General features: G+C 38.8%; 1 protein-coding gene across 1 annotated transcript; it reads right to left on the minus strand.

Annotated features, from left to right (window-relative positions):
* Positions 1 to 1151: 1151 nt before the first annotated feature.
* On the minus strand, positions 1152 to 23543 carry PTCHD3 (patched domain containing 3). The gene is made up of 4 exons (XM_075211232.1): positions 22791 to 23543; positions 13006 to 13127; positions 12254 to 12399; positions 1152 to 2868 (listed from the first exon to the last, which is right to left on the minus strand). The coding sequence occupies exons 1-4, from the start codon at positions 23541 to 23543 to the stop codon at positions 1163 to 1165; spliced, it is 2727 nt and encodes a 908-aa protein (XP_075067333.1). The 3' UTR covers positions 1152 to 1162.
* Positions 23544 to 25562: the final 2019 nt, after the last annotated feature.

Genomic DNA, 25562 nt, shown 5'->3' on the forward strand with positions numbered 1-25562 from the left:
CAGCTCTACATAAATAAATGTTAATAAACATATAAATATTAATTAAACAAAATTAAAATGTCACTTCATCATTCTGTGATCTTGTTAAAGTGCTCGAGCTGAAGCCTTAGATGTAACTTTTTTTTGATCCAACAGTTCCCTCTATAGAATAACACTCAAACTTCTTAGTTGCAGAAAGAAAATAAGTTTATTTTTGTTTCACATTGCAAGGAAGACTGATATATAAGCATTAGTACATGTGCCATCAGTGTATGCAAAAAACATATAACATAAAGGGCCTGATTCATTAAGGAACGTAAATGCCGATACATAGTGTATTTTGCGTAAAACTGCACTGCGCATGCTCAGAGATGGATTATATGCCATGAGAACGCAAGTGCAACCAATTCAAATCTTCGCAAAGGACACTTCTGATTGCCTACGACTTCATGGGTAGAAAACGGGGAGGGAGGGGATTATGGACATAGTCAATTTACAGTAAGGATGTGCCAAGAATGAGCGCACGCACATCCATCTGATTCAAGCTCTGGGCATATCTGAAGTAAGTGATTTTCAGTTCTGTCACTTATACCAGCTACAGGGCAAGTGTAAGTGCAGAGTGATAGTGATGACGATCGTGAATGCATGCTAGAGCATGTGTTTGTAATCAAGAACAACTGTAAAAATGCATATTATGCATATTAGACATTAATACCATCCTGATAAATATATTTCACATAAAGAAAAATACTTTTTCTTTTAATGTTTTTTCATTAATGGTTATATTATTACCAGTCGACAATAATTTAATATTTTTTTTTTCTGTGTTGTCTACTGGGACTTTATATTGCTCATATGTATTGTTCTTATCCTGCTTTGTGCTATGTTTGTCTCAATAAGGCGAGTGCCAAGTGACATTTCTTCAGATCCACTTGTAGTTGAATACAGACATGTGTATGCCCAAATACGTTCGTTTTGCGTGCCTTAATAAATCAGGCCCAATTTGATCTACAGAAATATGCTTCTATTCCACTGCTTCTTTATAGGACCCAAACACTTTTTAAACTTATCCTAATGCCATCAAGAGCCAATGAAATACATTTTCAGACACAATAAATAATTAGTGCTACTATGACAGTAAATTAACGTTGTGGTTGAGAATGCATTGTATGTAGAGAGGGGCTTATGGACAATCAGGATCACTAGTAAAAACTTTATTTGAAAATGTTTGCATTACTTTGCCATGTTTATTAGAGTAATGTCCTCCCATATCATCTACTAATTTACCATCACTGTCTGGATTTTCTCTGGTACCAGCACACACATCGCTTTTAGATGCTTTTCCTTTTGTGGCATCATCCCATTTTCTGTCACAGTTTCCAAACAATGTTAGAAACACTGGAAGAAATACCAGCCCATGCAGCATTCCAAATGTAATAACAAGGAAAATGATCTTAAAAAAAGTTCTAAAGATGTAACTCTGTGATGTGGAAAGAGCTATAACCCCCAGGATGGTGGACAGAGCACCCTGCACTATAGGATAACCAAGAGAGTGTAAAGCATCAGTCATCCTCTCATTTGCGGTGGATTTTTGGCTAGACACATAGGCATATGATATGTGGGCTGAAAAGTCAACTGAGAACCCAATGCAGATTACAAGGTTGATCATTGAGATGGAGTCTAAGTTTACATTCCAGAAAGCCATAAAACCAGTGACACCAACTATAATCGAAGCTATGGTGAATGTCACCCACAAGGAACACAGAGGTCTTGGAATTAGTAGTATTGAGACCACAAACATGGCAGCTGCAGCAACCACAACATTCTGGATGGTGTTCTGGATGATTACAGCGTATTGGTCAAAGTATATAAATGCTGGATGGTACACAAGGACCGGGATGTCACAGCTGATTGCTGTGTTCCGGACATGGTTTAACATGTCTTTCTCATCCACTGAAGAAGTAACATTCGCAGTCTGGATGAAGAAACGAGAGGCTCTTATAGTTCCTGAGTGAATGTCCACATCTTGTTTGAAATCTGGAGCTAAAGCAAACAGTTGAAATAAATTTCCAATAAAATGATTTTTATCACTTATGTTGAATTTAGATAGTTCAGCAATGCCTATGTAGACATTCACCCATGACTCGGAGAGAGCTTCAGTAACATATGGGCCATTTTTAAGTGACTCTATACAGTTGTCAATTTTAAGGCGTACATTTAAATCCCAGTATGCAATCTCTTCTGTAACCACAACCATAACTCTGGGTCCATACTCTGAAAAATACAAATCTTCATTGTCATAGAAGGAACTAACATATGAATTATCAGTAGCCAAATTACGTAGATCGATTCCTTCCTGCACCTGGAAACAGCCGTATATACTGCTGGCCAGATACCCACCATACAGAAATAGCACAAGACACTTGACCCAGATGTTTGTGAGGAATGGCCCATATTGCGAATGGAAAAAATCAGCAACCGGATGGTCACTCTCTTTACCAGTGATTTGGCTGTATTTTCCCCCAACACAACACAAGTTATATGAAGTGGAACGATGATCATCTGTTTCATCCACCACCCTTTTACAACTCAACCAATGCCTGTTACTCTCTTCTCGTCTACCGTTAAGGGCTAAAAATGCCCCAAAGCAAGTGAGGTTATACAGGAAACAGAATAAAAGGGCAGTTCCAGCATAAATACAAAATGATTGCACTGATTGAAAAGGAGTCATAATTCCTATGTAGAAAGCCAGAACATCTGTCAGAGTTGTGATTGTTATGGAGACTGCAGCATCAGCGTATGTCTCGGCCATTCTATCTTCAACTTTACTCTTCACTTTAGTTTGTTGCCAGCTGGAAATCATAATGAACATGTCATCCACTCCAACACCTGGAAGAAAGAGTATTATTATGATGTCTCATTACCATAAACATATTTCAGCTCAATAGTTCTAATACTTGTAAAGTTTTGGCATCTATTATATGGAATTCATAGTTGTAGTTCTAGAAAGTTAAAGATCCTAGCTATAATTTTCTAGAATGTACTTGATAAATCTTATTACATAAAAAGGTATATCATAACAGTATAAGCATATACCCAATACACAGATGTCCTGTACACAAAGTGAATAATGAAGTTTATTATGGATCTCAAATATATATCTTGCATAGATAGTTATAGCCTACTGCTATAGCCTTTAACCTTATGCCATTTATGTAATGATGAAATGAAACGGGACATTTAATGTTGGATTATCAGTTTTCTATTTGGAAATTGAGACTGACGTTTCTCTGTGTTCTCATAGTTATCATCTGTGTCATCCTCTGGATACCATAGTAAGTTCTGAATTGGTGACCTAATGTCCTGTATATTAAAAATACAAACTTTTGTTCTGATTAAGCCCCACAGTAGCTGTTTAGTTTGAGACATTTCAGGTGTAAGAAATCCCATGTATCTAAGTTAAATACATTTAAGGTATTCTAGTGAGGACCACAACCCATCTTGGTGTATCATACATGGAGTATGGTGAACTCTATGAACTATTACTTGAGATAATATTTGGTATATTGGAGCTAATCCATGGGACGCCCATACCTCCAATCCCTCCAGTCCTACCATTTCTGAGTATGTAGCATTGCCCCATAGGGAAATGCAGAGCATGTTACGTACTTTGCCCCAGACCTTAACATTCATTAGTAATATGTCTTGGTGAGATTGCAGTTTCCTAAAATAACTCCCTTCCAAAGATTCCACTAAATTATCTCTTCATATATAATGCAATGGGTAGGAAATATGTTACAGTTTTACACCAAGGAAAATGGATATAGATCTGGTATTGCCATTTCCTGATAATTTTCTTTCTCTAAAAGACCAGAGCTGGAATCCTTATCTTATTTTACAATTATAAAAACACTTTTATAAATGATGAGATTAAAAAATATATATTGGTTCACAGTTACTCACTCATCCCCATTACCCAGTCATATTAAAAGTACCAACATACATACATACATAAAAATAACAGCTAAAAGACTAGAGTTGTAAAGAAATAGGAGGCATCGAGTCCAAAGAACCACTACCTTATTTTACAATTATAAAAACACTTTTATTAATGATGAGATTAAAAATATATATTGGTTCACAGTTTTACATTCACCAAATCCACTGCGGTGAAATATTACAAATATAGGTTCATAAAGTGAAAGCGGAAAGAATTAAGTGCTCTATTAAAAAATGTTGCTAAACTTAATAAACTTTGTTTTTCTGCATCAACTTATGTTTCCAAAATGGTATTAAATTAATCATTAATTTGTCACTGTTACTTTTATCCTGTCCCCAGGGAATTTGACGGACAAAGCCGCATCTGGTGAAACGTTTTTTTGGGTAAAAACGTAATTAGTGATGTCGCAAACCCATAAGTGGGTCTCGGCGCAAACACTTTGTCTTATCAGATGGAAATACTTAACAATAAAACTGGGGACAGGATAAAACAAGCAGTTGCATATTAATTACTGAATTTAATACCATTTTATTTACGGAGACAATAGTGATAGTCAAGGGTAGCCATATAATAAACCATGGATATGTGAAACTAATAGCAACCATAGGTATATGATTTTATATGCAGCTGGCATTATCCTAATGAAGGATATTTATATAGAATATTCTCCTCGAGCCAAATATTGGGGATAGAGGGGATATCATATGCCGCATATGGAATTTGGACTATAAAATAGCAGTTACAAATTGTATCTTTCAATGTATAATTGAAAGTATGTATCTGTGGCAGTATTGGAGGCAATTATATTGGAATATTTTGGAACGTTTTTTGGATACCTTCTTAAAGTATATACATATGATACACTAAAGTGCATACATATGCTATCTCCTACCCTTTCAGTTTAGAAGTAATGGTATATGAAGTATAATGGTGATCATATTAGCCCAATGGTCTCTGGTATGATACATTTCAGTTTGGTCTCCCAATAGTGAGTCTATCTCATCTTTTTGATACCTCTGGTTTAGATATAAAAAGAAATTTGATTGTAAATTTTGAATACAAGGATATAATGCATCAATAAACATATGGGAGTAGGTCTGATTATGTGATAAAAGGTACAAAATGTGTGAGATAAAACTAGAGATGGGCGGGTCCGGTTCTCCGAGAACCGAACCCACCCGAACTTTGGGTATCCGAGTACCGAGCTGAGCAGCTCGGTACTCTCCCGCCCATTCCGAATCCAAATCGAGGCCGAACGTCATTGTGACGTCGTCGGATCTCGGGGCTCGGTTCTCGCGATACTTCAACTTTATAAATACACGCCTCCACAGCAATCCATCGCCATTTGACAGAGGGAGAGAGCAGGGTGTAGTCATAGGCTAATTAGAGCAGGGACAGAGAATACAATATTGTTCTTGCAATTGCTCTAACCAAAATCGCTAGTGCAGAGAGGAGGATAGAGGTTTATTATTTTTTCTTCATATTTGGCACTCCCCAGCGCTTTTGGGGTGTCCCCCATAATTGTGCATAAATATTTCTGGCTGTCAAAAGTCATATCTGTCAGCAGTATCTACTAAATAATTTTTAGCACTCCTCAGTGCTTTTGGGGTGTCCTCCCTAATTGTGCATTAATATTTCTGGCTGTCAAAAGTCATATCTGTCAGCAGTATCTACTAAATAATTTTTAGCACTCCTCAGTGCTTTTGGGGTGTCCTCCCTAATTGTGCATTAATATTTCTGGCTGTCAAAAGTCATATCTGTCAGCAGTATCTACTAAATAATTTTTAGCACTCCTCAGTGCTTTTGGGGTGTCCTCCCTAATTGTGCATTAATATTTCTGGCTGTCAAAAGTCATATCTGTCAGCAGTATCTACTAAATAATTTTTAGCACTCCCCAGTGGTTTGCGCTCAGAATGGATTCAAAGCAGTCCACATATGATCTGAATGAGCAACCAGGTTCTGTCACCAGTCCTGATGTTAGTGTTCCCAGTACGTCATCTGGCCAAGGCGATGTCAAACAACAGAGTGTTTTCAAATTAGTGCAAAAAACAAAAACCAAAATTTTTTTTACTGTATTGAAGCGAAAAAGAAGTGTAACTGAGCAAAAGTTAAGTGACGATAAAAAAAAAATTGCAAGCATGCCATTCTACACACGCAGTGGCAAAGAGAGAATGAGGCCTTCACCTTTGGCTATTAGTGGCAGATCCCAAAAAGTTACCCAGCCTACAATTGGTGCACAACTACTGTTACGCGTCAAAGCCGAGCTGCAAGATAACAGTGAGGCATTACAGGAGAATATTTGCTCTGATTCACAAATGACAACAATCCCTGTGGAGAGTCCATCCAACAGTGGGATGTCTAATCGTGAGCATTCTGCTGATGTGTGCCTTAATAGTCCGAGTGTAGCCGGTGATACCCAAATTGAGGATGCCACTTTGGAATTAGAAGAGGATGAGGGGGAGATTTGTGTAGGCGACGAGGGCGCTAATGATGATGTTGATGATTATGATGTAGACAGATACCAAATTGCCTTTCTCAATTTCTATTTATATTCTAGATTATATAACGGCTGAATAGTTTTCTATTTTACTCCTAGTGGAGAGAGGATCTGATGCAGACAGATACCAAACTGCCTTTGTCCATTTCAATTTATATTGTACAGTATATAACGGCTGAATTTATTAGTATTTTATACAAGTGGAGGGGGGCCTAGAGAGACAGAAACCAAACTGTCTTTCTCCATGTCAATTAATATTGTACAGTCTATAATGGCTGAATTTTTTAGTATTTTATACGTGGAGGGGGGCCTAGAGAGACAGAAACCAAACTGGCTTTCTCCATGTCAATTAATATTGTACAGTCTATAATGGCTGAATTTTTTGGTATTTTATACAAGTGGAGGGGGGCCTTGAGAGACAGAAACCAAACTGGCTTTTTCCATTTCTTTACATATTTAACTATAAGTGTAGGGTGTAATATACATTCAAAGACGATGGCTGCATTGCCAATATGCATAGATGGAGAGGAAGACAATCTGTTTTGTGTGTAGAATAGGCCTACCAACGAAGAATTAAACTGTTTTTTTGGATGATTTATTACCTCAACAATTAGATTACTTGTCTCTAAAACAGTTGGAGCACTAAATTGGGTTAATTTAGGCCCAAAAACATGGATTTTCCAAAAAAATAGCAAAACAAAACCAAACAAAACCAAAACCAAAACACGCAATGGCAGTTTTGCAAAACCAAAACCAAAACCAAAACACGACGGTAATCCAGATCCAAAACCGAATCCAAAACCAAAACACGGGGGTCAGTGACCATCTCTAGATAAAACATGCTAGGTTTAAAATTTAGGATTACAATTTGTGCAAATTGCAATTTAGAACTCTGGTAAAATTGAAAGAGAATGTATGGATGATTATTTAAACAGTCCTTGAAAGGAGTGTGCATCTACGAACAACAATTGGAAATGTAAGTTGATGCAGAAAAACAAAGTTTTTTAAGTTTAGTTATAATCTCAATAGAAGTGAGATAATAGAGTGATAATAATCAAAATGTATAGGAATATAAACAGCCTATTAACCGACTATATGAGTTCTTCAAACGTTCAGACTTCAGAGTTTGGCCCCATATAAAGGATTGATCCACACATTTTTAATAGAGCACTTCATTCTTTCTACTTTCACTTTCTGAATCTATATTTTTAATATTTCGCCACAATGGAAAATGTAAAACTGGGAACCAATATAATTTTTTTAATCTCATTAATAAAAGTGTTTTTATACTTGTAAAATAAGATAGTGCTTTGGACTGGAGTGCCTCCTATTTCTTTACAACTGTGGTCTTGTAGTTGATATGTTTATAGTATGTTGGTACTTTTGATATGACTGAGTAATGCGGATAGTCCCGGCCTAGTGCCAACCTATTTTCCTTGTGTAGTGTAAATTGTGTTTTTCTGTAGAGGGCATAAAAGCATTCTGGTTTGCCTCTGTTTTAGAAAGTAGTTATTGGTAAATACCACATATTTCATAAAACAATTTTACAGAGTTCCGTTTGGGTAAATTATACAAAATATACAACAGTTTTAGTGTGCAGATCATTTTGGTTTTCCTGCAATCAATATGGGGAGTTTTCACAAGTGATTTATCTTTGGTTGAGTAAGAAGGGAAATATGTTATTCCAAATATAGTATTTAATAGATGTTACAATTACACCCTGCTATTTAAGAGATTCCTTACACACTATTTGACATGCCAAAAAAAATGGAAGTGAGCCAAGCAGCATCCTGATTAATTTATTTTCATTGTGAAGCAAGTCAGAGTACTTCAAAAAGGTACTGCAGATAGCAACTTTATAACCATATCCAGGTGATTGTCAGCAGGGCCATCATCAAGGAGGTACTGGTGGTACCACAGTAAGAGGCCAGACACGCTAAGTGGCCCGCTGCCCATGGATACTCCTGGGTCCCCTCTCTCAGAGGGGCCCCTGCCAGTTGGATCACCTTTTGATCCACTATGTCAGAATAACTGTGTCTGCATCATACGCGCTATGGACATCTGACACTCAGCAGCAACCTGCGCAGGTTCATTGTACTGACACTGGCTGTAAAGCGTGTAGGGACAGAAGGGGGACGACACCAACAGTCATGATCTTGGAGCTGTGAGAGTACACAGCCGGGGCCCGTCTGACCGCAGCTTACAGGGAGAGAAAAGTGATATCTCACTCATCTATTGCTACTGGGGAAAGAGTACTGCAATAAAAGCTGCAGTCAAGCTCATTGACAGTGTGTAGGACTTGGTAATTTTGAATGGGCATGTGGAATTTGAGGGGATGGTCATTTAAGGAACATGGTGAAGTCTGAGGGGCATGTAAATGGCATGTGGGAAGAACTGATGAACATTTAATAGGCATACGGGGAGGTATGGTGGGCACGGAAAGGGTATGTGGCAAGGTCTGATGGTCATGTAAGGCACCCATGGTGAGATCTGATGGCATGTGGTAAAGCCTGAGGGGCATGTAAATGGCATGTGCGGAGGACTGATGGACATTTAATGAGCATGTAAGGGACCCATGCTGAGATTTGATGGGCATGTAAAGAGCAAGTGGGGAGGTCTGATGATATATGGGGAGGTCTGAGGAGCATGTAGCGGGCATATTATGAGATTGTAGGGCATGTGGGGAGATCAAATGGGCACATGGGGAGATCTGATTTCATGTGTGGATGTCTGATAGGCATTTAAGGGGCATGTGGTGAGGTCTGCTGGTATGTGTGGAGGTCTGAAAGGCAGGTAATCGGTATGTGAGGAGGTCTGATGGGTATGTGGGAGGTCTGATGGGCATATGGGGGAGTTTAGCAGCACATGAGGGATCTGAGAGCTTGACGGAGACTGAGTACATGTGAAGCTATTTTAGACCATGTGGGCATTATGAGTGGCATGTGGTGGATTTTGGAGCAACTGAGAAGCATGCAGGTTCATTTTGGGATATGTGGTGTGGGTGTGCCAAGTTCATTTTTGGGATTTTTTTCACTCTCAAAATGTAGGGACCTTTTGAAGGTTGGTTGTATGTAGTATACACTGCGTGTTCTATGTTATGTACTGTGTTCTCTTATTGATCAGCTTTCCAAATGTCATATTCCTATAGATTTTTTTAAACAGGCCCCAACATTCCCTGATCCAGTCAAAAAAACAGCAGCAGGTTGTGACCGCTGCAATAACAGGAAGTAGAGAACAACACAGTCAGTGTCGGACTGGCCTGCCGGGGAGCCGGGGTATCCCCCGGGAGGCCCTGTTGCCTGATAACCCCGCCCTCTTTGTTGGTGAGGCAGAGCAGAGAATTACCGAGTTGCGGTCAGTCTACATATGAAACGGAGACTGTCAAACTAATCCCTGCCTACAGCCAGCACGTGAGAACACTTCCTGCTCCTGAGACAGAGAGAGGCAGAAATGCTTCACAGTGACACAGATCTCAGATTACTCCTTCTGCTGTAGTTGCAGGCGTCCTGTAGTCATAAAGTTGCCATCCTAACTGCAGTGTGAGTCTGTGTAATCAGTAAGTAATAAATCGTGCAAACTTCTCTAGAGCTCTCCACTGTGTGACCTCGGAGGGAGGGAGATAAATTAGAATGGCTTCATTGCAATATACGTCTTCAGTGCCTCTATAAAAGGATCCTATTGCAGCTGACCAATGAATGGATTCCTAATAAACTAGTAACCAAATTCACTGTTTATATCATGTTCCATGTTTATTTGTTTTCAATCAATTGTGGGACTCTATTCCCTATAGAAGCATATCTTAATCAGAATAAAACACATTCAGACAGTTAGGTCCTTATAGGATTGCATCTGCTATATGCTTTAATATTAATGTTTTGCTTTTGTCCTTTGTAGTGGCATTGGATTATTATTGAGTGTACATTTTGTGGGTAGATCATTTTTTAGAGTCCTGTTTTTATTTGCCAGTGTCTAGAGTGTAATTAGATTTATGTAATATTTTAAATGTGCATATATTTTTATGCTAATAATTTTGTGGTCTCCATAGTGCTTCATGGATATATTAATTTTTAGTCTATACCCTTATATTGTGGTTTTCATATGATGAACGGTTGATCTCTAGTACTGTAGTATAGCATTTGTTTTCTGTGTACACTATGAGGGGAGAGAACACTAACCACAAAGAATGGACAGCACACAAATAGCTGATGATGATTGATTGTATTCAATTCATCCCTCCCCTTTCCCTGTCTCCCCTGTTTCACACAGTGCCCTCCATGCTGCATTTGCTCCCCTTCACTTACTTTCCTATTGACTTCTTTCTTCTCTTCTGTCTTTTCCTTCGCGGCTCCTCACTGCAAATGTCCTCTTTTTCTTTATGGACCATACTAAGGTGCTATACGTTGTCCTCCATGGCCTGACCCCATCCCCTTTAATGACTGACCACAACCCCTCTTACAGTTGGCCACACCCCATTGTAGTGGGCCCCTACCGCTGCATTTCCCCCGGTGGGCCCTTCATGTCCCAGTCCGACACTGAACACAGTCCACCAACAAGGGGGCAATGACGCATGTACTTGTTTCAGGCGCCATGGCTCCACGTTACACCTGTGTCCACTGGGCCCAGGAGAGAAAAGGTTGAGTGTGCACACACGTGTGTCTGTGGGGGGAAGTGTTCCCTATTGGTTTGTTTGTACTGGGCCCCACAATTTCTGAAGCCCTGATTGTAGGTGTCACTTAAAATAGCAATGTGTTATTGTCATAAAGCATTTTTTTCATGCAATTGTCCATCCAAAAATTACTAAAAAATATCCTCACTGTAAAAGTGAAACAGTGAGAACATCTCAATTATTTTTCTCACTATAATGCAGTGATAAGTTCTAATAAAGGGAATGCAGTTTATCTATGTAGAAATTCTATGCTAGCAAAAACACTTACTATGCTCTAAAAATATTATAACCTCAAATTAATTATACTGTAAATATAACTTGGAAATATATTCAAAACAGTGTAGATAGCTCACAATGAAACGTGAATGTTGTGTTGCAACTCCTGAATCAATAGACACTGAAAAAAATATGTTAATCATAGTCAGGCAAAGTAGCAAAGTTGAGAACAATGAAGAAATACAATTTAAACTAACTAAAAATAATGGGCCTGAGTCATTAAGGCACGCATGCTGAGCGCTTTGTGCGTTTGTGCGTTTGTTCTAAACTACACATAAATCTCAAAAGAATGTACAGAAAAAAATATATATTAAACAATTAATGTTATCTGCCAATAGTATAGTAATTTATGATTATAAATGGAAATTTAAAAAAAAAAAAGTTTTTGCATGAACAACTCAGCCATCAGCACTAGTATTCAGAACTTAAACTAGCCTCCCATTTGGAGCAACAGATACGGCAGAAAACTAGGGTACTTCTGTGTGCTCCTCAGTTTGACTTGGACGTGGCAGGACGGGAACGCCCTTAATGTATATTGCCCACATGAATCCGCCTATTCACTCCCCTAAATTGTAGGCCACTCACTAAATTGTAAATTGTAAATCTAAATTGTAGGCTCACTCCCCTAAATCGTAGGCTGTAGTAAGTGTCATTCGTGCTTGAAGCTGACTTGGACGTGGCTACATTCCGTTGTGCATCAGCCAGTTCTGAGCATGCGCGGCATGCGTTTTGCGAACAATATGCACAAAACCGGCAGATACGTTCCTTAATGACTCAGGCCCAATTTGCTTAATCCTAAAGTGCTGTCGTCACATGTTGATATCTGTAAACTTACCTAGAATAAGAAATGGAGCATTTGCTACGGTAACGACAAAGGGCACGCCACAAAGTAATAACAGCCCAAAGCTGGAGAGAACGGCTAATCCGGAAGAAATTACTCCAAAAGCAGCAACCCAGCATTTATTTCTCACGCAATCAAGTCTGTAAAGAATTAAACATTAGATAAATGTAAATAATAAAAACATCAAATGAAACATTTTAATTGTTATCTTATTTTCCAATACATTTAAAGCAAAAAAACATATATTACACAATGACATAACCAAGAGTGAAATTTAATTTGTGTTTTATGAAAATTGTACATATTTATGTGTTTCTGAATCACTAATGTAATTTAGTATATTTTTATAAAACAGAAGGAACCCACCATCAATGGTATTATGTCAGACAGGTTAAGAACACCCTTTTAAACTACAATAAGTAAATTAAAACACTACACTTACTTTCCTGTTGTTTTGGTGCTATTAATTTTTTATATTACATAAATGATTCTTGTTTTAAATAATATAAAATACAAATACAAATCTACTATAAATATTGTATTTTTAATTAAATTATGTAAAAACTTTTCATCCCACTTAAACTTAATTTTAACACTTCAACTTAAACATAGTAAAACTGACATTTTTAAAATTAATTATTAGATTAATTAAAAAGTAGACATAAACAAATCTCTGGAAGTTAAATATCATTTATAAGGTTTGCACTAAAATATACTATTGTGTGTATGAAGACATATAATCTTACCTTATACACGACACAATTGAAAAGAATATGGTGACAAAGTATGTAATGGAAAAAAGCGGAATCACAGTTTTTGTTGTGCCTTCAAATTCCTGTTGTCGTGATACTGATGTGAAATAAGATATCTGACATAAAAAAGGGAGAGTGTTATTGTACAATTCAGCCGAGGACACATCAATAATACAATAAGTACTTTTCAAAATATCAATATATATTTAGTGTGCTGCCTCATTTATTTATTTATTATGTGTTTACCATACAGTTGTGCCTTGTTGAAGTTTTTTGATCTATATTTTAGGAGTGCTTCACCATTTTCAGTTCAGACTCATATTAATGGGTAGAATACTCAAACATTTGAGGTTTGTGGCTGCTCCTGTCTACTCAGTAAACAGTTGTGTTTGGATGGGTATCTGTTACTGCCAAACTTGAGTAGCCACAAACAACAACTCCACACACAACAAATACATAACCAGTTTTCAGGGTACAACATCAGCATTCCTGTTGAATATACTGTAGTTGTAAAAGCAAACATCTATATTATATACATAATGGGCTTGATTCATGTCCACCCAAGTTAAAAGTATGCAACTTGAGCATAGTTCTTCTCCACCACATGTCCGATCAAATACAACATTGCCCTTGTAAGCGGTAGTGTTTGTTCTAAGTTCTGTGTACCTGCAGAACGTTCGCTGCTGCACTCTGAATTGTTGCCTATCAATCACATTGCTTCCTCTCCACTGATGCAGCTAGCATCTCAGTGATTCAGCTGGTTGCTAAGAAGACAGCAACCAGCAACCCTTTCGCTACCAGTCTTGTAGCATCAGCTGCGCAATTACTGCTGCACTCATGTAGCTAATCATCCTACAGTTTCTGATTGGTGCTGCTGCTTTTCAAAACCTCTTCCTGTCAACATACCAATGCTGGTGATAGTTCCTGCTTGATTTAGTGTGCCTGATATCCTGACTTGCACTGATCCCTGTGTATCACGCATCTCACACATTTAGTTTTGTGCTGTTCATTGTGTTCTTTGGTTTCCCTTGGTTATCGCTATCTGCTGTTCAGCCTGGTGTTGCTCTACATCGGACGCCATCTTGCCAAGTGTTCTGCGCATGCGCTACCCTGGGAACCTTTAAGACCTCTGCTCCGCAGTGATTGCAGCATCTTCAGCCAGTTCCCTTTATAAAGGCCCTCCTCCGTTTAATGGATGTCAGATCATCAGGTCTCTGTACCTGATAGGAAGCGTCTCCTCTGACTCCTGTTCATATACTTCCGTTGTTCCTGACATTGTGGATTGTGCAGCTCACCGCTTCTCAGCATTATCGCTGCAGCTCATTACTTCTAAGCATTACCTGTGTATCTCATCGCTTCTCAGCATTACCTGTGCAGCTCATCGCTTCTCAGCATTACCTGGGCAGCTCATCGCTTCTCAGCATTACCTGTGCAGCTCACCGCTTCTCAGCATTATCGCTGCAGCTCATCACTTCTAAGCATTACCTGTGTATCTCATCGCTTCTCAGCATTACCTGTGTATCTCATCGCTTCTCAGCATTACCTGTGCAGCTCATCGCTTCTCAGCATTACCTGTGCAGCTCATCGCTTCTCAGCGTTACCGATGCAGCTCATCGCTTCTCAGCATTACCTGTGCAGCTCATCGCTTCTCAGCATTACCTGTGCAGCTCATCGCTTCTCAGCATTACTGGTGCAGCTCATCGCTTCTCAGCATTACCTGTGCAGCTCATCGCTTCTCAGCATTACCGGTGCAGCTCATCGCTTCTCAGCATTACCTGTGCAGCTCATCGCTTCTCAGCATTACCTGTGCAGCTCATCGCTTCTCAGCATTACCTGTGCAGCTCATCGCTTCTCAGCATTACCGGTGCAGCTCATCGCTTCTCAGCATTACCTGTGCAGCTCATCGCTTCTCAGCATTACCTGTGCAGCTCATCGCTTCTCAGCATTACCTGTGCAGCTCATCGCTTCTCAGCATTACCTGTGCAGCTCATCGCTTCTCAGCATTACCGGTGCAGCTCATCGCTTCTCAGCATTACGTGGGCAGCTCATCGCTTCTCAGCATTACCTGTGCAGCTCATCGCTTCTCAGCATTACCTGTGCAGCTCATCGCTTCTCAGCATTACCTGTGCAGCTCATCGCTTCTCAGCATTACCTGTGCAGCTCATCGCTTCTCAGCATTACCTGTGCAACTCATCTCTTCTCAGCATTACTGGTGCAGCTCATCTCTTCTCAGCATTACCTGTGCAGCTCATCACTTCTCAGCATTACCTGTGCAGCTCATCGCTTCTCAGCATTACCTGTGCAGCTCATCGCTTCTCAGCATTACGTGGGCAGCTCATCGCTTCTCAGCATTACCTGTGCAGCTCATCGCTTCATCATCATCATCATCATCATCATTTATTTATATAGCGCCACTAATTCCGCAGCGCTGTACAGAGAACTCACTCACATCAGTCCCTGCCCCATTGGAGCTTACAGTCTAAATTCCCTAATATAGACACACTCAGCATTACGTGGGCAGCTCATCGCTTCTCAGCATTACCTGTGCAGCTCATCACTTCTCAGCATTACCTGTGCAGCTCATCGCTTCTCAGCATTACCTGTGCAGCTCATCGCTTCTCAGCATTACCTGTGCAGCTCATCGCTTCTCAGCATTACCTGTGCAGCTCATCGCTTCTCAGCATTACCTGTGCAGCTCATCGCTTCTCAGCATTACCGGTGCAGCTCATCGCTTCTCAGCATTACCTGTGCAGCTCATCGCTTCTCAGCATTACCTGTGCAGCTCATCACTTCTCAGCATTACCTGTGCAGCTCATCGCTTCTCAGCATTACGTGGGCAGCTCATCGCTTCTCAGCATTACCTGTGCAGCTCATCGCTTCTCAGCATTACGTGGGCAGCTCATCGCTTCTCAGCATTACCTGTGCAGCTCATCGCTTCTCAGCATTACCTGTGCAGCTCATCGCTTCTCAGCATTACCTGTGCAGCTCATCGCTTCTCAGCATTACCTGTGCAGCTCATCGCTTCTCAGCATTACCTGTGCAGCTCATCGCTTCTCAGCATTACCTGTGCAGCTCATCGCTTCTCAGCATTACCTGTGCAGCTCACCGCTTCTCAGCATTACCTGGGCAGCTCATTGCTTCTCAGCATTACTGGTGCAGCTCACCGCTTCTCAGCATTACCTGTGCAGCTCATCGCTTCTCAGCATTACCTGTGCAGCTCATCGCTTCTCAGCATTACCTGTGCAGCTCATCGCTTCTCAGCATTACCGGTGCAGCTCATCGCTTCTCAGCATTACCGGTGCAGCTCATCGCTTCTCAGCATTACCTGTGCAGCTCATCGCTTCTCAGCATTACCTGTGCAGCTCATCGCTTCTCAGCATTACCTGTGCAGCTCATCGCTTCTCAGCATTACCTGTGCAGCTCATCGCTTCTCAGCATTACCTGTGCAGCTCATCGCTTCTCAGCATTACCTGTGCAGCTCATCGCTTCTCAGCATTACCTGGGCAGCTCATCGCTTCTCAGCATTACCTGTGCAGCTCATCGCTTCTCAGCATTACCTGTGCAGCTCATCGCTTCTCAGCATTACCTGTTCAGCTCATCTTGCAGTCAAGAACTGTGGCTTAACTGTAGAGCATCGCTCATCATCGGTCCTGTTCCAGAGTTATAATACCTATGTGAATCTCAGTACTCCTTCTCTCTGCAGTTCATCTCCTCACTGCTACATCTATTCTGCATTACAACTACTTAATGGTTCAGTGCATTATCTGCTCTGCGCCCCTTGCGGTGACTGAGAATGGTCTACGACCTGCGGTTGATAGCAGCTAAGACCATATTCCCTTGTGGGAATCCCTGGTGAATACCACTCCTCCGTACGACTCCGCACCTCTCTGGGGGTAAGCTGTCACTTGAGCAGAGATCAAGACCACTCTCATTATCTGGCTCTCGTGACATTATGTTTGACTCTGATTATTCTAAGGATTCTCTGTATTCTTCTACTCCTGTCGCTGGCTTGCCTAAAAAGATTTGTATATATATATCTTACTGCCCTGACCCCTGGCTTGTTTAGGGGAACTGCTATCTTTCCCTACACCTGACCTCTGCTTATTTAACGGATCTACATATGTATCTCTTCTACATATATATCTCTACCTGCCCTGACCTGTGGCTTGTCTAAAGGAATTGCTGTCATCTCATACCCTTGACCTGACCTGTCTGCTATCTGCATTAACTCCTGACAGTCTGATTCTCAGTTTACAGCACTATTAAATCTAGGTTAATCACTACCTCCTACAATGTTCTGTCCATTCCATTAAGCAATTGTAAATCAACAACTTCTACTACCTGAGTTTACATCCTTGGGGTGACTGAGAGTGGGCTATTATAGGTGAACATCTCAAAAAGTGGTTCTAGTTGTTGAAGATCACATATTCTTTGCGCTTAAAAATCCTTAATGCAATTGTGACGATTATGTAGTATATCTAATGACTGATTGTTATTTTCTGTTGAATTCATGTATGACAATGTAAATAATTTATTTAACCTTGTAATGTAATCTCAATGTGTGCTTTGCTAAATGACATGAGTCTGTAATCTATGCAAGTGGCAATATCTGTTGAAATTAGCCAGACCAAGGATAGATAAGTGTCTTGGAGGAGTTTAAAGCCCAAAATTGTAAACCATCTAGCCAAGCAGAAAGAGCACTGATGAGAACTAAAGGACCTGTGAACATTCCAATCTCAGGACATCCATAGCTCACTTTGAAAGCCCTTTGACATTTGACACAATCTGTCTTAATTGACAGCTAAACTTCAAAGGTGGGGGGTGAGGGCTAGGAGGAAAAAAAGGTTTAAAATCTTCTGCTTTAGACATCAGATTGTTCATTTTCATGAGGGAGTCTATCATGACTGAAATGTCTCATTTTCCTCAATTGTGTTCCCTCACACATCAGGATTTAACTAGTAAGTAGTGACTTTTAGTGAATTTTATTTTCAATTTTATTTTCTGAAACTTACTTGTGCAATATATTGTATGTCTTGTTATTAGTTTTTGTAATTAAGCCTTGGAAACATTTTTCAGATTAAATAAATTTTATCTAGTGTATTCTCTGTGATTTTTTGTGAACTTACGAAGCCCATGGAGGCTCATATTACATGTGTATGTGATTTAAATGTAAAACATTATTAAATGGTTCAGGTGAAGGTAAAACCACCATAATAAATCCTTTGTGGTGGCAGAAAAGGTGTATTCATTTCTAAATGACTAAGGTGACGCCAGTGATGGCCAGCTGTTCAGATTGCTGTATCTGGGACAGGCTGGGCGTTCGTGACAGCTATCCCTGTTCCCAACTCTAACACTACCATATAATACTGTTAACATTTTCAACCTAATAATACTGTCCACCATGTGAACTGTTGATTTAATAACACTGTCAACACCTGAATTGTCGACCAAATGTCGTTGACTTTCTGAATATCGACCAATTCACTGTATATCTGTTGACCACATAGCATTTTACACAAGATGATAGACCAAGGCCATAATGTAAAATAATGCAAAATGGGAGCTGACAGTTTGCTTACAGGGAGCTATTTGCATCTGGGAAGATTTGTGTCAGTTGAAAGAAAGACATTATATATAACTTAAACCTAGGATTAAGCATGGTTGCCAAAATGTGATCCAATTTCAAGATACTGCAAATCCTTGGGTCCTGGCACAGTAATAAAGAACTTGATCTACAAGGCAACAAGAATCACTAAGTTTCATCTCCTCCTCCAGCTTCTCCAGCTGCTTTTTCAGTAGTTTGATTAGGGGAATGACTTAACGTAGGTTTGCAGTGTCTGCACTCACTTAATTTGTTGCAAAAATGAAATGGTTTCAGTAGCTTGCATAAATCAGAAAGGATTGTCCAGTGTGCTGGAGTAAAGTAACATGTCCCCCTCTCCATATGTCATGGTTTGATGTGTAAGTTATTCGTCAGCCTCAGTGTTCTTTTCATGCACTGATATGGCTGTTTTGGAGGTGACAGACCTAAGCTCTGAGCGAAAAGGTGATGTATCACATGTTAGCTATTTTAAATTTTTTGGACAAAATACCACATCATCAGAAACTATTCCCTTAATCCTTACATCATGAGCTGATGTTTTCTTTTAGACTGCAAACAGTGTTTGGATTTTGAATAAAGCACACTTTATTATAATTTGTTCCGGCATTAACTTTTTTACTGGTAGAGAAAAAGTACTACTACTTCCAGTACTAGTACTGGGATACTCCTGATCGGTAGACTAATCCACGGTGGACAAGCGGAATAATGCTACTTGAGGTTGGAGATACTTGTAGCTGCCACCACACCAAGTAAATACCCAATGAGATAGGGAAAGGAGAAAATGTTACTTTACAATTCTTCTGACACTGCTCCACAATATAATTCAAATTTAGACAATTAGTTCTTAAATAAATGTATATTTTTGGTGGGTGTGCTACTCAGAGTCAAAGAACACACTGTGTGTTGCTGGGGAACGGCTGGGCTTGCCTTGCCACCGTCCCTTTTCTTTATTCAAAATTGCAAGATGAGATTACCTGTCTCCAGTTTGAAAACCCAAACATGACACACTGTCTCAGAAGTCAGCACATTTCCATACAAAAAACATACCAATATAAACAGATAAGTACATTTGCAATGATATACAGAGGTGGACTGCACTCCTAATTAAAATAAATATCTACAATATAAGTTATCCAGCTACAATATAAGTGATCACAGTCGGCTTACTAAAGATGTCACTGATACTAATATTGTCCCTCACATAATTGCATTCAGCTTGAAACACTTGGAATTTTAATAGCAAGAAATATATATATTTTTTGGAGCATCCTCCTCAGTGTCATATAGCACCCTGCTTTTTCTCAATTAAATAGTTCATTAGTCTACACTATATAATTTAGTATATATAATATAATATTCTATTACAAGAACCAGTAGCTATTGCTTGTCTTCTATTTACTCTCTTACAACCAATTGATCTACACACATTTCTATCAGAATGATTTCTAAATAAACTGCAGTAAAATCACAGCAATTGTAATATAAATTTGCACCCTGTCCAACTCTCTAAAAGCGATTTTCATAGCACAGAATTGCAGCCAAAATTAGTATCTGTCGTATTTCTCCGAATCTGAACTGCCCATCTCTTTTTATGAAGAAAATTAGCTAACTACATATCCCAAACACACTAGCATTAAACTAATTGAACATTTTTAACCCCTTCACTGCTAAAGCCTCTCTCACCACTGTGCTGAACCTATTTTGGCAATTTTTGGCTGGTCACGTTCAAACATTATAATAAGTAATTTGCTAACAATAACTACTAAAGCGTCACATCAATTGAAAGAGAGAATGCCCCTCTTTCAAGTGAGAGTGCATCTGAGTTTCTTTAAGCTAGTACAGGAGGGATCCTCCCCCATCCCTGTACTTCTTAATGATTTCTTTAAATATTTTCTGGTGATAACACTGATCACCAGAAAATAACTTCTCGGGGCTCATATCATTGAAAAAGGGGAGGGAGGTCTAGTATGTTCATTCTTTACTTGGCTAAATACTATCTCTTTTCTAAACAACAGCCATAAGACTGAGGTTGAGCGACTAACAATGACCTCACTGATCAGGCATTGTAATCTGACTGAAATGCGGCCCCAGCATTGCAGGACCAACAGAGTTACCTGAGAGTAGATGTAGGTAGAGTGTGTTTAATAACTCTTGTCAAGGGAGCAATATCATTTAGTTAGATTAGGCAGAGAAGTATTATAAAACCTGCTATCCTCCTGTTGTTGTGGGGTCTCTCACAGGGAGGAGCATTTATCATGAAATCAAATGAAGCACTATATTTGTACACATGTGGCCCCTAACAATTAATAATATGAAATCTTAATATAATCAAAAATCTATGAACACATATCTACAAATTGTTTCTTATGATGAATTCGGTTTTGTTTTTTTCTCTATTGCTTGTTTATGTTTTGTTTTTTCATGTCATGTTTATGGAAAATTAATCAAAAAATATACAAGTAAAATATATAATATACTAAACCATATAGATAAAAAAAATGTGAATACAACTGATTGCACTATGGTTTATTTAGGTCTATGAAAGGGTGGTGAATACATCTGTAATCATATATTGGCGGCTCATTCATTGTAATTATGTGTAAAAATGTCAATCTTTCATGAAACTGAGGAAGCAGATTGGTTATCAGTCAAATAATTAGAATTGGCTGTTTTCCTTTTCCTGAGAAATTCAGTCTATTCACACACAGGACCAGAGAAGTACTCGATTTTTTAAATTATATTAATAATATTAGTATTAATATTATTATTACTATATTTTATTTAAATTGAACCATAAAGGTTCCACAGTGCCATACATAGGGGTTTAGAACATACAATAAACTGATAAAATAACATAAGTTCAAAAGTGACAAAAATAAAAACAAATATACATAATGACATAATTGCAAACGGCAAAATTACATGATTATGCAAGAAAAAAATAGAGAGAGCTCTTCTCATGAGAACCTACATTCATTGAGGACTTTTATACGCCATATAATTTTCAACACTGTTATGTATTTGGTGATTTTTTATTGCATATATGTTTCACACCAATAATTAAGAAAATATTGCACTATGATTTTTCATTGTATTTTTTTTAGGAATATATAATTTTTATTAATACATGTCAATGGTGAATGTTACATCTCTATATACAATCATTCGATTTTGACTCATTCTCATGTTGAGTGTTTCTTATACGAGTTATCCATTTCACTTTAGCTTATACATAGAGCATTTCTCTTTTTTTTTTCTTTCCTTCCCTGGAATTATTCCTGAGACAGCATATAAAAATACTACACTACATAATGCAATCAGTGTGTACAATTTGATTTAATCAACTAACCACGAATATCTTTCTTTCTATGTGAGCTTACATTGAGAATAATCCGCTGAACCTGGAAGAACCAAATAGATGATTTTTCAGGCTTAGCCCTTACTGACCAGAGGTAAGTGCAAATCAGTCTGCACATTATTAATTAATATATATTTATGATACACACTATATGCTTTCTTTTTCCTAGGTGTCCATCTGCGCCGGAGAATATGATTATATTTCTGGAAGCATGTAATTTTTTAAAGGAATAATATTTTTCCTTTTAGTTCTTTCAAATGCATTTTAGTGTTTCAAATTTATTTAACAATAAAAAGAGTTTGTAATGTTCCCACCTATTGCTTGTGTTCTGACAAATTGAGACAGCCGTTTCAGGCAGTAGTTATTAGGGTGCATAAATGTAGGGAATAAATAAAAAAATTCAAATATCTTTGCAGCAAAAGTCTAAATTACAGTTTATTAAATTATAATTGTTATATATATTACTATTATTATAATTAATGATAGAGTGGCAGTATTTATACACATGTTTATGTTAGTTTCTATAAGATATGAGTAGAGCCTAACTTCAATTGCTGCCTGAAGCAGCAAAATAAAAAGGATAACCTGTGCTTTCATGAAAAATAGTAAATAGGATACCACCATCTTTCGGAATACCAAGCACAATAAAGCAATACATATAGTAAATAAATATACTTAAATAAGGGTATATTTACTAAACATTTGTGTGCACCATTGAAAATACATTCTTGATTGACACATCAAACATATTTTAAAAATGCATGAAAACAAAACATATTCACAAGATAACACTAATATATAAAAAAATACATTTGTTACCTGAATTTGTTTGAGTTGTAGTGTGTCTATATTCAGCTGGATGGATTTGATAAAGTGGTCGATCCATTGCAGGCTGTTGTCTTGGTCCTGCTCATTGTCTTCTCTCAGGTAATATACTAATCTTATTGCTCGGGCTTTCTCCACAGTATTGTCTGACTTCAATGTCACCCCACCCAGGTATGTTCCCAGGAATATTCTGCCCTGAAACATGGGGTAAGTTATATTTACTGTCTCTATCAGACTCACATTACCTTGCACTTCAGATAGGAGCGGATTGGCTGTAACACATTTTTGTCCCTGGGCTTCTGCACATAGACGCTGGAAATTGTAGGTGACATCAGCTCCTGATTGTGTTATTGTGATGTTCAGATTCTGCACCATCTCATCCAGCTTTAGCAGCTCTCTGAATGTGTCGACATTTATAACATTATCTGACGCACTGACAGCGATGAGAGAGACAAATGATCCTTCTGTATACAGTCGCTGAGCGGAAAACCGGCCTGAATCATTGGTTGGAAAATGCACCTTTACAAAATCTCTCTCGGTTTTAGCTGGACCACCAATTGGTGTGAACTGACCTTCTATATCACTTGCCTCTCTCTGAGGTAAAAAGTAAAAGCCAGCTCCCAACCCAGCAGATAAAATAAAAGGAATCAATAGGAACCACCAAGGGTACCTTGCAACAAGTTTTCCTAGCAAACTGAATACACGAGAGAGAGGTCTCTGTACACAGTCTGTGTGACACCGGGGCATTATCAATTCCTTGTCATCTCACAGAGTATGAAGACAGTAGAGGAAAAAGCCAGCATGTCAATACCGTGTGTAAAGTCAAACTTTAACAAATATATTTAGGCAAGGAAGTAGCAGCAACTACTTTGATGACTAATTGTACAATAAACAGTAATAAAACAGACCAGTGTCTAGGGAGTTATTGATAAATTCGTGGCTTGGCAATTGTCTTTTACATTTGCAGAGATATCTATTTACCTCAGAAGAGAGTTAAATATTAGCCATTTTAAAACAAATAAACATGAATTACTTTATAAAGACATAATCATGTCAAATTCCTGCGGTGGGGAAGAAAATTGTGGATTAATGAGGGAAGAAGATTGCAGGTTTAATTTATGAGGTAAGAAGTGCCCATCCTCTTGTTGTAGTACACAGTGTATGGGATATATAAAAAAGTTAATCTTTTTAGTGCAGTAATCATTAAGTATTTCAGACCTGTTTCCTGACATCACTTGGAGTTTCATAAGAAGGGAACAGCACCTTTTCTAAATTAGTTATAAATAAACAATGTGAAGAGAGATTGTTCATTGGCCTCAAACCAAATTTCCAATGAACCATATAACCAGATTTCCAAAGATATTCTTAGTGCTCATGCGAGTTACTTATTCATCATGAACCTGGTAATAAATGTACAACTGTCCAAAAGTACAAACTCTAAATTGTTTAGAAAGATGTCTTTCTCAATGTGGTTGTTCCAATAATTAGTCTCCTTAATTTATGTCCACTTTATCCAAAAGTAGTTTACCTCAAAAGAATCAGAAAAGATGATTTTTTAATTAGGATAATGACTTATCCAATAGTATGATTCTATGTGCGAGGAACAGAATGTACTCACATTGGATCAAATCCAGTGGGTCGCTTCTCCTCTCTGTTGCCGAGTTGTTTGGAGTACAAATGCAAACCAAATTGATACAGTGTAAAATTAAATCACTGTTTTGTTATTAATCATAAAATACACTTTAATGGACAAAAGTATTCGGGCGTTTGACCATTACACCAACAGGGACTGTAATGACATTGTATTCAAATACATATACTTTAATTTGGAGTTGGTCCCTCTATTGCAGCGATAACAGCTTCCACTGTTCTTGGAAGGCTTTCCACAAGATATTGGAGTGTTTCTGTATGAATTTGTGCCCATTCATTCTGTAGAGAAATTATGAGGTCAGTCACTGATGTTGGATGAGAAGGCCTGGCTCTATCTCTTTTCCAGTTCATCGCAAAGGTGTTCAATGGGGTTGAGGTCAGGGCTCTGTGCGGGCCACACCAAACTCATCAAACCATGTCTTTGTAGTCCTTGATTTGTTCACTGGGGCACAGTCATGTTGGAATAGAAAAGGGTCTTCCCCAAGCTGTTGCCCCAATGCTGGAAGCATAGCATTGTCCAAAATGACTTGGTATGCTGAAGCATTAATATTGCCCTTCACTGGAGATAAGGTGCCTAACCCAAACTCTGAAAAACAGCCCCATACCATTATCCCTCCTACACCAAACTTCACAGTTGGCATAATGCAGTCAGGCAGGTAATGTTCTCCAGACATCCGCCAAACCGAGACTCGCCCATCTGACTGCTAAACAGAGAAGCGTGATTCATCACTCCACAGAACACGTTTCCACTGCTCCACAGTCCAGTGTCGGTGTGCTTTGCACCACTCCATCCGACGCCTGGCATTGGTCTTGGTGATGTGAGGCCTACATGCAGCTGCTCGGCCATGGCAACCTATTCCATTACGCTCCCGCCGCAGAATTTTTGTGCGTACATTAATGCCAGTGGAAGTTCGGAACTCTTCAGCTATGGAATAAGCAGAGCGTTGGCGACTTTTACGCACCATGCGCCTTTGTAGTCATTGACCCCGCTCTCTGATTTTACGTGGTCTTCCACTTCATGGCTGAGTTGATGTTGTTCCTAAATGCTTCCACTTTCTAATAATATCACTTACAGTTGACCGTGGAATATCCAGCAGGGATGAAATTTCACGAACC

Source organism: Mixophyes fleayi, chromosome 5 (genome assembly GCF_038048845.1).
Source record: "Mixophyes fleayi isolate aMixFle1 chromosome 5, aMixFle1.hap1, whole genome shotgun sequence".
NCBI classification, from domain to species: domain Eukaryota; kingdom Metazoa; phylum Chordata; class Amphibia; order Anura; family Limnodynastidae; genus Mixophyes; species Mixophyes fleayi.

Coding starts and splice junctions, on each gene's coding strand:
- PTCHD3 (XM_075211232.1), bottom strand. CDS start 23,543: ATGCCCCGGTGTCACACAGACTGTGTACAGAGACCTCTCTCTCGTGTA. Junction 12,400..13,005: donor TCAATTGTGTCGTGTATAAG/GTAAGATTATAT, acceptor AATTCTTTACAG/ACTTGATTGCGTGAGAAATA. Junction 2,869..12,253: donor TGCTCCATTTCTTATTCTAG/GTAAGTTTACAG, acceptor TCTTTCTTCCAG/GTGTTGGAGTGGATGACATG.